The sequence below is a fragment of the Sylvia atricapilla genome, chromosome 9, assembly GCF_009819655.1.
Source record: "Sylvia atricapilla isolate bSylAtr1 chromosome 9, bSylAtr1.pri, whole genome shotgun sequence".
NCBI lineage: Eukaryota > Metazoa > Chordata > Aves > Passeriformes > Sylviidae > Sylvia > Sylvia atricapilla.
In genome coordinates, this window is record NC_089148.1 from 19,042,593 (window position 1) to 19,056,147 (window position 13,555).

A 13,555-nucleotide genomic window follows, 5' to 3' on the forward strand; every position below is an offset into this window, starting at 1 on the left:
ACACACTAACTAAAATGGTACTTTGTCTTCAGGCAGAGTAACAGCAACAAAAAAAGTCCTCCAACTTTTATATCATATACATGCTTTTCCTCAAAGAATGTAAAATTACTGTCACAGGCTTCTACTCTGAACAGAAAAAATACCAAGAACACAGGCTCCCAACCTAACTCAAGGTCAAAATTGATTATAAATATCTTAACCAAGAAGATGATAATAAGTTATGATAAAAGCTGTGAAAATCATAATGCAGAGCCACTAGCTCTAACTTTTGCTATATCATACCCAAGACACCTTAACAAAGAGTGAATAAATTCATTTTTATGGAATCCATAGAAACAGTTAAAAAACCAACAAAAATCAATGGTTCTCAAAACCTGAAATGGCTGTTAGTGTTCTCAGAACCCCTGCAGGGATGACTACTCATCAAATGATTCCTGCAGCAGAGGAAGGTTATTGTCCTCAAGATGCACACTTGCACTACCCTGTGACAGAGCTGCTGGCACGCCCCAGCTATTACTGGCTCTCTCTGCCCCTCCTCTTCTGCCTTTTACAGAGTCAGGTAGGTGCTGCAGCAGCATGATCTTAAAATACTGTTGTTCAATCAACACTTACTTGAATCTATATCCTTAAAAGGACAATCTCCCTATTAGCTCAAGAGACAATGACAACCTTACACAGATTAAGTACATGAGTCAATCAACTGTAATTCCCTCCTCACCTCTAAATCACAAGGGTACATCTGTGTACTGAAAAGCAAGGCTCCAAGACACAGAAATAATGGATAAACTCAAAGGCACCCAGCTTCATGTAGGCAGCGTCTGTATGTACACTCCCAGGGCATGTATCACAGGGCCCAGTTACTCAAATCTGACCCTACCTTATCCCCTGGCGTGCTGTCTCACTCTCAGACGCCCCTCAGTGCACAGCACAATGAATTTTTCATGTCCTATCTTTGGGTGCAGATTGCTCTCACTTAGGCATCACTCAGTGTAATCCAGCCAGAACAGCCAAGCTCCATGGAGGTCCAGTATCACTGGTACAATATTCTCAGTATTTCATCAAATTATATACATCTAGAGCCATGACGGAGCTGCTGCAGGGAAATAGTAATTGCAAATATATCTCAAAGCTTTTCTGCAAAAATATGTGAGAATCAGAGATGGCTGAAGTCCAGGACATTCATGAAGCCCTCCCCAAGAAGAGACTGGCTGGACACTGAAAATTATGGGATATGATAACTAAAGTGATTAGGTGGGTGACTAGGAGATGAGAACTAATTCCCTATTTCAACAGCTGAAATATCTTTTAGCAATCTTCTAGCTTCAGAAACAGATGCTGGGACATTAAGCCTTTATACTGGGGAGAAAAATGGAAATTAACTTAAAAACTAAAAGCAAATTCCTGCTAAATCTGGATTCTCTTCCAAATTAACTCCAAGATGAAGGTTTTCCCTCAACAAAGTAATTTTTAAAAGATAGCACTGTGCTATTAATCCATCCAAAAAGCATCTTTGCCATTACAATTTCTAATAACTATCTCACAACTCAGAGTAATTTGTCCAGTGTCAGAAGCTATGCTAGAAAATAATGGAGAATGATTCCTTTGCATGATTATCAGGTTTACTTAAAACTCATCTTCCCCAGACAGCCTGACTCTTCAGAAATAATCCAACTCTGTCAAACTTTGCTACATAAAAAAGAATTAACACAAGTCAGAGCAGTTTCTTCACCTTAGTGGGTATATTAAAACCCCATAAACAAAGTTAGAAAAAACATATCCAGTACAGCTCACAGACATATGCCATCAGCCATCAGTTTTAAGACAAGAGCATTCATACAGCTTTTTCTACAGCAATCTTTTAGCTTCAGAAGGAAACACAAGACATATTGCTCATTCCGGGCAATATCCTTAACTACTGCTTATTTACCTAAAATATCCAAGTATAACATAACAGGAAATAAATACATGCTCACCTTGGCCAAGGACCACCATATCATTCTTCAGTGTTTTCAAGACCACAAATAATGTTGGATACTCAATTATTACTTTGCCTTTCAGATTGTCTAGAAGGCTTCTACTGGCATCCAGTTCATTGTACCTTAAAAATAACAGGAAATTTACTTTTAGGTTTTAACACTAACAAGGACATAATGTACATTTGCTGTGGGAGAAAGAAAAGAAAAGTAAAAGGCTGTCTGGCATTTAACATGACTTTCAGGTGATAACCATGTCCAGAAGAACCACCTTATAATCCAAATTACATATCCAATCTTGTTCTCCAACTACATCATTTTTTTAAACCCTCCTCCTAATATCTAAGCATAAAGAACAAAAGGAAAATGAAAGTCAAATTTCTCTAAGGGTTGAAATGTTTTATTATGTCTTAAAGAATATCTTTAGCAAATCAGAAAAGGACACAGGGTTATAAAAATGGATACATTTATAAAAATCTGATTATAAATGAAAAATATTATGTAATATTTTACTCATGGGCTTTGACACTACAGGTTTCATTTACTTGGTAAGCAGTGTACCTTATTTATCGCATTTGCTTAAGAATTACCAGTGAAGCCCTGGTAATTCTTAAGGTAATAAAAAGCTTATCTGAACAACTACTGAAGCACAGGTATACTGGAGCACTCAGAGCTCTGTTTTTGTAGGAGAGAGATCCTTGTTCTGATACAGGAGCACTGCAGCAATAATTTCTAAAAGATGGTACAGTATCTGCTGTGCCAGAGCAAAATCTCTGCTCACAGCACCATCAGTGAGAAGCGCCCTGCAGAAACCCCCAGGTGTGTGTGTGCTCCAGAGGCACAGCACTGGGATGGGCAGTTCTTTCCCAGGAAATGCTCCTCTTCACCCCGGAGAGTGAAACCAGGTATGTAACAAACGATACCACAGCCATGAAAAGTAAACTGAGCATCTTCTCCACAATTACTCTCTCAAACTGTAATGTTCTCTCCCAGCTCTTGAACTAGAAACCTGGATGTGGGATTTCGTGGAAAGGAAGGGGTATTTCAAAGGCTTCTGAAAAAGGGACCTTGTTGCTTTCACTTGCCATAAATGAGGCATCCAAAGGATGCTCTGATATTATTACGCTGCACTCGGAGTTATGCAATTCTTTCTGGAAGCAGCATTATTAAATTATCACTAAGCTACTGTATCAGCTAAGGGCAAATGAAGTTCAAAACCAAAATACACTGTAGTCAGTACGTGTGGTATTTCCCATAGCTGCTCTGCCTCCTCTGATCATTAACATATTATACAACTGTGTTTTCTTTTGCCAAAGCCAACATAGGATAGGTGAAGGAAATTATATACTTTATGATTTACAGTAATGTGTGACTAAAAGCAGTACACTAGGAGTCAGCACACAAGAAGAATATTGGAGGTAAACCAGGAATTGAGTTCCTGGGATTTAAGGGAAACTCAGTTTGAGCAAAATTTCTCTCCTATTCAACTTCAAATCATCATGAAAATATTTGGTTTCATATTTCTCTCAAGCCGAAGTAATTACAACCTCTTCTTACTGAAACCCTTTAAAAGGGATAACAGTATATTACATGTCTTATTGAATGAATGCATTCATAAGTTGTGGATTAACACACATGAACAGAAACATATTTACTGCTTTATTTACAGTACTCTAAATGCAAAGTATGGCAATACCTTTCCTTTGGCAAGAACCTCAACACATTCCTTTCTGGTTAAGCAAACATTTACCACCAAGAGGATAAAGTAATTCACATGCCACAATACACTTTCCATTATCTCATATTTTAGACAAAACATCTTTAGTGTCCAGCTTGGCATAAGATACAACATTTGTACTTAAAACTATTTTATGATAGTAAATTACTGAAGTGTTAGATCACTGAGTCAGTGCTTTATCTTTTTTTTTTTTTTTTTTTGTTAAAGTAAATTTTATTGGTTGACAGTGACAGGATTTTTAGTCCATAATGTGGGCCGTACACTTCAGAAAGAATATAACAAAGGAGCTTAATGCTTCTCTTACTTAAACTTGTCTGTTACTGTATATATTATCCAAAAAAATCTCAGTTTACCACATTTTCCACTTCATACACAAGTGCAAGTTGAGGTTTTCTGCTAATACAACTGTCTGGCTCTTCCTTGACTGCGCATGCTTAAGAGATCTCAAAAGAAAACTATTATTCGTCACATCAATTCCAAAGTCTACTAAAGGACAGCTCCTGATTAAGATTGAATTTCCAGGTTATCTCAGAAAGACCAGGTTATGATAAAAATCTTCCCAATTTTATCCCAGAACTAGAACAAAGTCATACATGAGAGGGTCGGTCAGAGGGCAAACTATAATAGAGACCTATGGGCAAAAGAAGACTGCCCTGTAGGGTTTAACCAGAAGCCTGCACACACATTTCTGATTTTTACTTATGAAAAGGCTAGACCTGTTTGGAGAAAAATGAAATATCTTTTTTTTTTTTTTTTCCCAATCTTGTAACTTCTTGCAGTGATTATTCACCATGATGAGCTGAGGATGTAGAGTAACACTAGCATAGTAGGCCCTTCCATGTATGTGCAGGAAATTGGTCTCACCACAAGCAGGAGATAGAACAGGGAGCACATCACAATCAGATATTACCGGATATCCTTTCATCACCAGTTTTATCCACTACTTTTGTATCATTTGGATTGTATAGCCTGCATGAGAACAACCACAAGGAACTGTAATCTTCTTCAAACCCATCCTTCACTTTGCACTTCAACTGACATCCCAGTGAAATGAGGAACCAGCTTAAGCCTATCCTTTCGCCTGGACTCTTTGAGGATCCAGGACCACCTGCAGGAAGCAACTTCACTGAGGCTGTCATCCTAAATGAGCTTCTTCAGCCCTTCATGCCAGGCTGGATTCGAGATAAGCCTGTCTCCAAACTAAAAGACCATGCCAACAAAACCACTGTCTTAACATCCATCTTCACATCTTTCTTTTAAACCCTCTCTCTGCTTTCTCTTTTCTCCCACTGTCCATTCATGCAAATTGTCTGCACCATGGCTTCTAATCCCTGCATTCAGCAGGACCTCTCTTTGAATGTTCCCTCTCCACCTTTTTTCCTTCCTGGTATTTACTTTGCACACATTTTCTCTTTCCCTTCCTTTTGCTCCCTCAGCTTCCCTGAACAACACCCACCATCTAATAATACACTTTCCTGATCATTTTCTTGCCCCAAGCAAAGCTTTATGCCCATGTTGCAAAGCAATAAATAGGCCTGGATTTTTTCTTAATTAGAAATGACTCCATTTATAAGGACCACAAAGAGATGATCTTAGAAGACAACCGCTTTTGATTTTGGCTGGAATGAAATAACAGTAACTGCTTTTTGAAGAACCAAAATTAAGTAGAATTTGCCTGCTAGTTGGCAGTTTAAAAGCCTACAAAAATTGTGACAATTGAGAAAATTCAGCAAGATTCAGCAATCCCACATCAGTGCCCACATGAACTGTTATACTTGCTCTATGAACAATTGTTACCTTTCACAAAATACTGAAATTAATGTGGCTCTGCACTTCTGATAGCATCTTTGAGTTTCTGCAAAGGCTAGTTTCACTATCTACAGTTATTCCACCACCTTCCAGGAATTCAACAATTCAGTCTCCTAATCTGTCTCCCACAGGCAGGAATGCCACATTAGGTCACTGCATCACAACAAGCTCCCCTCAAATGGAGCCTGTGGCTATCATCGCAGTGGCGTAACTTGTCTCCATGAATTCAGACAGCAGGAAATTCCCTGCTGATCAGGTTTTCCTGAATGTCATCTACAGGAACTTTTTATTATTTAATAATAATGAAAAAAAAAATCTGCAATCTGGAATTAAAGATAAATTGTAGCCATGCTCTTTCTTTAGCTTGGTCTTCTAAACACTGAAAAGACAACAAGTTTTAGCCATCTAAATAATTGCAAATATTACCAAAATGTGGATCTGTGTAACGACATTCATGATTTCCCTGTAAGAGTGATCAACTAAACTGCTTGCACGTATTTTACAGAAAGATGACTTTTCTTCCTAGAACTGAGTGGAAACATCGAGGTATTTACTTGGCATAACTCAGATACAATAAATCATGCTATCTATTTTGGGCCTAGTCCTAAAAATCCACAACCAAGCTTACACTAACATATGGGAAGAAAAAAAAAATTTTCATCAGACCAAAGAGGATAGCATTTCCTAGGTATCTGCATATGCTGAGAAGGGGGCAAGGACAGGGTACAGCATTTAAAGTTTCTCCCAAGCACTCATTCTGAAGTGCTGCAGTGCAGCAAAGATAATAACTAACAGATGGACTTTCATTCCTAAGTGGTGAATAACCTCTTCGTGTGGTTATGATTTGGTGAACATGGAAGTAAAGAAATGCTCTCTTGAATTAGGTATGAAAGGAAAATTGTATGGCAGAAAGCAAATACAATGTGTTGAAATAATACACAGTATTTATATTTAACTTTGTCACCAGAATTCTGACATTCTAAAAAACCTAAACCGGTGAATTTGATTAGTCCAGATACATAACAAAATTAGAAAACACAATGAACAAAACAGCAGAGATCTTAGAAACAAACAAAACACCCTAAGACTTGCCATAACACTTCCTTTATAACTAACTCTTACCAACAGCAAAACAATATGAAGGAATACTCTGCCTGAACACCTTTCTAAGGACAGAGAATGGGAACCTAGTTCAAGTTGGTATTTTAATATGAAAAAATACATACTACAGTTTACAGAAGTATTTAAAACCTCGTTCCTCCTTCTGCTATTGGGTATGTTTCTTCTCGTGGTCTAGGACCACTGTAATTTGCCTCAACAGATGTTAAGTAACTTCTCCTCCATACTACCGATATCTGCATAATTTAATCAATTCCAGTACAGACCAGATGCCTGGCCAAACCATCTTCAGGTCAAATCCCTATCTTAAATAGCACTTCCATCAAAAATGTGCTTTTTCTGGAGAAGAAGGGAAAAAAAAAAAAAAAGAAAATTAAGACAAGAAACCTCTTATCAACCATTTGGACCACAAGTCCTGCTAGGAACCAACTGAAAAAGTACAGGAAGATAAGTCGCCAGCATAGCAGGAAAGCATTTTGGACATCATCACTGTCTCCTAACTACATCTACATTCACAGAGTACATAAAGGCACAGCCAATTAATGAGAAAACATGAAGCTGTTCCTTTTCTTTACCATATTTCAGCCACAGTTCATCCTCAAACAATGACCATATTAAGACAACCTGTAACAATCCAAGGTCTCATCTCTTTCATGGGCTGTAAGAGGCTCTGCCACTAGAGAAGTCTAAGAACTATTGAAAAGTCAAATGTAAAATGGGGAGAAGAAAAATTGAAATCACAACCCCTCCTCTTATGACAAACATATTTCAGGAGTTTAACATCCCGGAAGAAAAAAAAGTAATACCCAGGTGAAGACAGCAAGAACAACAGCTGTCACCTAAATTATCTGACACAATAGTAGTTGTCTAAAAAAACCTCATTGGTTTGTTCACTTCTACCCTAGAAAATATACATAACAGTTAACGGAATGGAGAGAGAAGTAAAGTAAGAGTACAAGTATGTCACCATAAAAGTACAAAGGCTGTCCTTGTTTAAGCCTCTTGAGAATGAGGGAACTGCACAAAGTAAAAAAGGCGCAGTAAAAGCTGTTAAATGACACTAATGGAAAAATATATCAATTAATGGCAAAACACATGAAGCAGATAAGGCAACTGCTTCAACAACTTAGTGGACTGGCCTTTAAGAGTGATGTGATTAAAGGATTCAGGATCACAATAATGATCTAAAGATTAACTGAAGTACAGAACATTCTGAATATTTTAGTTATAAAACAAAGTACAACAAAACAAAAGGAAAATGTGAAACAAGCAAACGTCAGTTTCTTGGATTTGGCAGAATTTGGTGCAAAGAATACAGAAATAAAGTGATACTGAATTTCAAGAATGCAAATACTTTCCCCATCTCATAAGACATGATGAAAAAAAAGAACAAAAATCCAGCAGCAAGCGAAGAAGTTATAATTCAAGTGCATCACACCAGAAGTTCTTTACACACATGGAAATTTACTCACTTTGTGAAGGCAGACAGCTTCACAAACTGCTCAAAAGCTCAAGGTTTACAACTCTTTAAAGAGTATAAAGCTGACATACAAAAATTGCAAACCACAATCATGTAAGGCCACTATATGACTTAGATATAGAAACAAACAGCCTGAGATAACGCTAGCCAGAAGACTTAACGTGAATATGAAATTTCACAAGGAAAAGGTTCTGATCAATAAGACAGAGAGCTGGCTACTGCAGATGAAAGCCTTAAGTTTCAAAAACTGAAAAGGTATCAGTGGCAATTTTAGTACCAGTAAAAGCTGTGCATGGTTCCCCAAAAATGCAGAGAAGTCAAAATATGAAACTTGTGTCACTAATACAATACTGGCATGGTCACAGGGAAAAAGCCAATGTCGTTAATCTACTTTAATGATAGCATACTCATACGCAGCCCCATGAAACCAAACTGTAAATAATTTTAGAGGTACAAGTTGTACCAAGGAGTATCAGAGCATACAATGGAAACACTTAATATATCAAGTTCAGGAAACTAATACATTAAATCTCATTTGACAAAATAATGTAAAAAAGCAGTACACTGCTAAAATAAACAAATACAAAACTGATGAGAAATAAGTCACTGTAAATTGACAATACATTTGTTATTATGCTTGGGTTAATCTAATGAACCTCTACTTCAGGAAGAATTGATCTTTCTCTAATTTTGAATCCCTGAATAGCAAATATAAACTTCCAAATTTAGCTCATATGGAGAGTCTAAATACCTTTACAACTGTATAGAATGATGGAAACATATTCACAAATTTTATACTAATTTTCATGGGAATCACAGTACGATTAAGGTAACAGCTTTACAATGCTTTACAATGAAAAGGAAAAACTATGAAGTAAAGAAAACAAATTATGCTCTTGGGAAACAAGCAGGAAGGTCAGTTCCCTACTTGGCAACCTTGAAACAATCAGCTCTAGCTCACTTCCCTCAGAAGTGAGGGGGAAAAAAAGGGATTCCCTTTTGGCAGGATCAGGAGGAAATAACAGGTTTTCTCCTTCCTGACAAAAACATGAAGAAGTTGACCTCTCCCCATCTCTTTAAAAACACTGATGGCTAAGCTGCCATGTTTTCACAGTGCTGCAGATTCCAAGTTCAGCCTATTACTTCAAGTATCCAGGGCAGTCTGCCATCTTTGCTTCTAGAGGCCTTTTCAGCCTTCTCATGCTTCTGGTCCTTGAAATTAAGAAACTATACTAACTTTAAATCAGCATCTCATTCTTTTTCTTCCAAGAAACCAGCAGCAAAGCCTCTTTATCCTTCAGAAAAATATTTTAACAGCAACCCATAATTAAGAGTTGAATTAAGCCCCATAATAGAATATCACTTTGGCTATACTATAGCTTGTTTTCACCAGGTCTTTCCCTCAGCCAAGGGACTACAGATTATTCAACAGAATTTTTCCAAATATAGCATTTTCTTGAATTTCATAGCCTGTTTTCCTGCCTTCAAGTCTGCCTTTTATGTGCATGCTACACATCAGATGAACTTCCATGAAGACTTTTTTCACACTATACATAAGTTACATAGGTACATACATATAGCAGAGTTCCCCTGTTCTCCAGCAGAAATGGCAGGCTGGAGCAAACTGTAAGATTTGTTCTTGAAACAGTGTTTTCTAACTGCACATTCTAAGAGAGGACAGAAAATTAGCCTGTGCATGCGCTGGGTAGGCTGTTTCAGTGCTTTAAACCCAGAGAAAAGAGGATAGTGTGTACAGTTTTTCTGGTTTAGAATTTGGGGTCTGCCTACCTGCTTTGCAAGCATGACTTGACTAAGGGTCTACAGGTCTGCCTGTGGTGCTTATAGAACACCACGACATGACTGGACAGGTCAAACCACTGGCTGAAGCCAGTGGCTGTAACACTTTTATTGTTCTCTCATCCTCCACCTTTTTACTTACATATTTCTCCTCTGCAAGTTGTCTGCATATAACTTGCTGCACCATAGACAGCAGAATTTTGGAGTGGAGGTTATGATTTCAAATAAATCTTTGTGCAATAAATGTCCCAGTCAGCAACTCTCTAGCTGGGACACTCTAGAAACCCTAAAGCAATACCATCAATTATAAAACAGTTCATCCAAAAGAATTCAGCATGGATTACAAAACACTGGATTGTTACTTTAAAAAAACCAGGCGTCTACTGGTTCATAAAGGAATCCCTTTCAAGAAAAAAATGATTGCACAAGATAGTAAGATGGACAAACTCTGGGTTTTTTTGAAATCATCCCAAAAAATCTTTTGAAAGGTCAAGTAATTGTAGTCAGACATCACAAATATTTAGCTATGCATGCTACAGATTCTGACCATACACATTTACTACACTCAGCAATGAGTAGTTTCTTGCTTTCCATCTCTGTTGTGTAACAGAGGATTTTAATGAAGATGTAAGTAGCTAGGAAGGAAAGTGACTGTTTTTTACAGTAAAAGCTGTGTAACCTGGCATGTGCTGCTCTGCATTGCTTTTGTCAGCAGAGAGACTGATGCTGAGATATCAAGAAGGAGCATGTGAAAAATGACACTGAAACGGCTGCAGCAACAAACCAGGAAGCCTGAAATGTCCCGCAGGAAAACGTAAGGAAGTATTCAGCAAGAAAAACAAGAAGATTTAATTTTAAAAAACCCACAAACCCAACTCCAACACTGGGGAAAAAACAGCAGCAAGTATTAATACATAGGAGTGCTGTGTTTAAGAAACAGACTACAGCCCAAATTCTACTTCCCCCTGAACAGCACCAAGTCACCAGTGCCTGACTACAGTTGTGCAGTGAAGAATGACTATTGTAAGCTGGCTCCCTGCTTTGTAAAGCTGGTAGAGCTGCTTTTGCGCCAGCTGCTGCAAGCTACAGAGGAGTAATGAATTCTACTGTCAATCTTCTGGCATAGGTTAAAGCCAGCTTGGGGTCTGTTCCAACTCATGCCAAGGCCAGCAGTTCAGCCAAAGGATTTGTATCCTTAATTCCTGTCTCATGTATATTGTCTACTACACAAATGTGAAAAGAAAATGCTCCCTAAGTAAGACTAGAGAATCATAAATAAAACACACCACTTTTCAACATTTGCAGAAAATGCAAAGGAGGAAATTATGCCTGAAATGTGCTAATTCTAGTACACTTGTTCTGCAAGAGGAAGTAGAATTTTTGAATCGAGGTCATAATATGATAAAAAGAATTGATCCAGGCACCACATCAAGAGCAGTGACTTTTTAAAGAAACTATGTATGAAAAGAGCTATGTATGAAAAGCAGAAGGAAGTGTCCAAGCAAGAGAGTATGACAAACTAAGGAAAACATTAACAGATCAATACTTGAGGCTGCATTCAATGTATTTCAATAACAGGGTTTTAAAAATAATCCTAAAGTAACTGACAAAACAAATATCTAATAGACATTTTTAAAGATAAAGAAATAAATAATCTAAATGCTACATTTAAAAAATGTGCTTCCATTATATTTCTACTACTTTTTGAATTCCAGGATAATTTTCCAAAAGCCTGTTGGCTTATTTCCACATACTATTTCCACAAAAAGCTTCACCTTCCTAAATCTATTACTGTGACTACTGCAACCTACTGATGTGATCTAACCCACAGTTATTTAAAAACAATAGACTACAAAAGAAAATTATCTTCGAGCACAGAGCTAACTCATCCAAGGAAATAACTCTCATTTCTGCCAGCTGATCTTGAGACAGGGAAGTGATCCAAAATGACTAACATCATCCAGTCTTCTGGAAAGCAACTGAATTAAATCAGTTAAAGCAAAAGAAGTGTTCACCACCATAAAACAATGGCATTTAGAAGAGAACCTCTGATACTTGTTTAGCAGATTTTTCTTCCCTGTGGTCCACAAGAATTGAGTGACAAACATGCCATTATTCTCATGTGCCCCAGCCAGTGCCACCACAGACAGTTAAGAACCTCCTTGATGTTAGAACTGGCACAAAAATCCTTTTGGTATTTTTGCTTTCTGAGTAACTGAAGCATGAGCTACACTAGTACTACTGATACAGAAAACAATTCTACAACTGGTTCTGTGTCCATCCCTGTATGGTGTGGCAGTTTTACAACAGTAAAGTGACAGGATGCAGTCTGGTACAGTTCTGTACCCCAACTCCTTCATGGATTTGCTCTACTGAAAACAGTGGCCTCTGCAAAGCTCCTAAAGCCAACCAGACTGTATTTGCCAGGCACCTAAATATTCTGCCAGTGCTTACTCCAACCTTCAGCTCTCCAGAAAGTTTTCTGCAACAACTTATTCTGAAACAACACTCACATGCTCTGCTGAATAGGCCAAAAAAGAACATTACTATATAAAAGACCTAACATTGATGTTTAAGAAAGCATTATTTTTTAAATTCTATTAAATTCAATGCATGTGATTAAAGTGTCAACTATCTGAACTAGATTCATGCAAGATGTTACTGAAGCCAGTAAAACAGATATTTAATTTGTCTCTCAAAGATTCTACTGCAAATTACGTTTAAGTTGCAGTTATTTCTCTTATAGAAATAGGATCATCTTATATGGGAAAGCTGACTAAATTAATTTCTCATTATGTATCTGCAGTTAAAAACCAACCTAACTTTGACTACTAATTTACTAATAAAAAAGTCCAAGTATCTGTTTGACTTTGGGAAGGGCTGGTTGCTATTTCAGTTTAGGTTTTTTGTTACACAAAGCCTGATAAGGCTATTCTCAGGAAAATAAGAAGGTGTATTTCCCAAATCACACTGTGTAATTTGGCTGTTGCACCTTTTCTTTCCTTACTGGAAAAAACAATACTCTTACCATATGAAGTCATTTTGAAGGCATCCCAAATAAAGGTCTGAAGACAGTCATGACACTAATTTATCCTGAAGAAAGAAAATACTACTTTATGAAAGAATGTAGACTACAAAAATCATCCAAGAGGCAGAAGTTAGACCTTTCTTGGAATCGTTACAGCCAAGGAGGGAAGGGACACCAATACTAAGTAAATATGGCACAACTGGTGACTGAAGCAAACAGTACTAAATGGAAAATTATTCTGATCCATTCCAATGCAGATTTTTTCCAAACTTCCTTTAAAACCATAAGGGTTTAAATGAAGAAGAGAGATATGTAACACTTGTTTTTTGACCCCCCTTTTGCAAAATTCCTCATAAGGTAATTGTAGCAAATGAGAAGATAAACCAAGTGTAACTAAGAGTTACAGAGCATGACATGACAGGTAAAGCTGAGAAGACATGAGGAGAAATCATGCTTTAGGTTACCCTAATTAACTGAGGAGCACTACCAATTCAAACTGAAAGCAATTATTGCAAGCTGGTTTTAGAGAAAACATAAATAAGAACTTATCATGAAGTTCTCTAAGAACTGTCACCACTGATGGTAAAAGACACATAGCAAGAAGAAAGCAA

The 13,555-nt window shown here is 37.3% G+C and overlaps 1 protein-coding gene across 1 annotated transcript in view; it reads right to left on the minus strand.

Moving 5' to 3' along the window:
* ZNHIT6 (zinc finger HIT-type containing 6) overlaps positions 1-13,555 on the minus strand; it is a 31,300-nt gene that overhangs the window by 2,681 nt on the left and 15,064 nt on the right. The window contains exon 9 of the mRNA XM_066325157.1: positions 1,974-2,098. Coding sequence (XP_066181254.1) covers positions 1,974-2,098 — 125 coding nt within the window. The remainder of the gene's footprint in view (positions 1-1,973; positions 2,099-13,555) is intronic.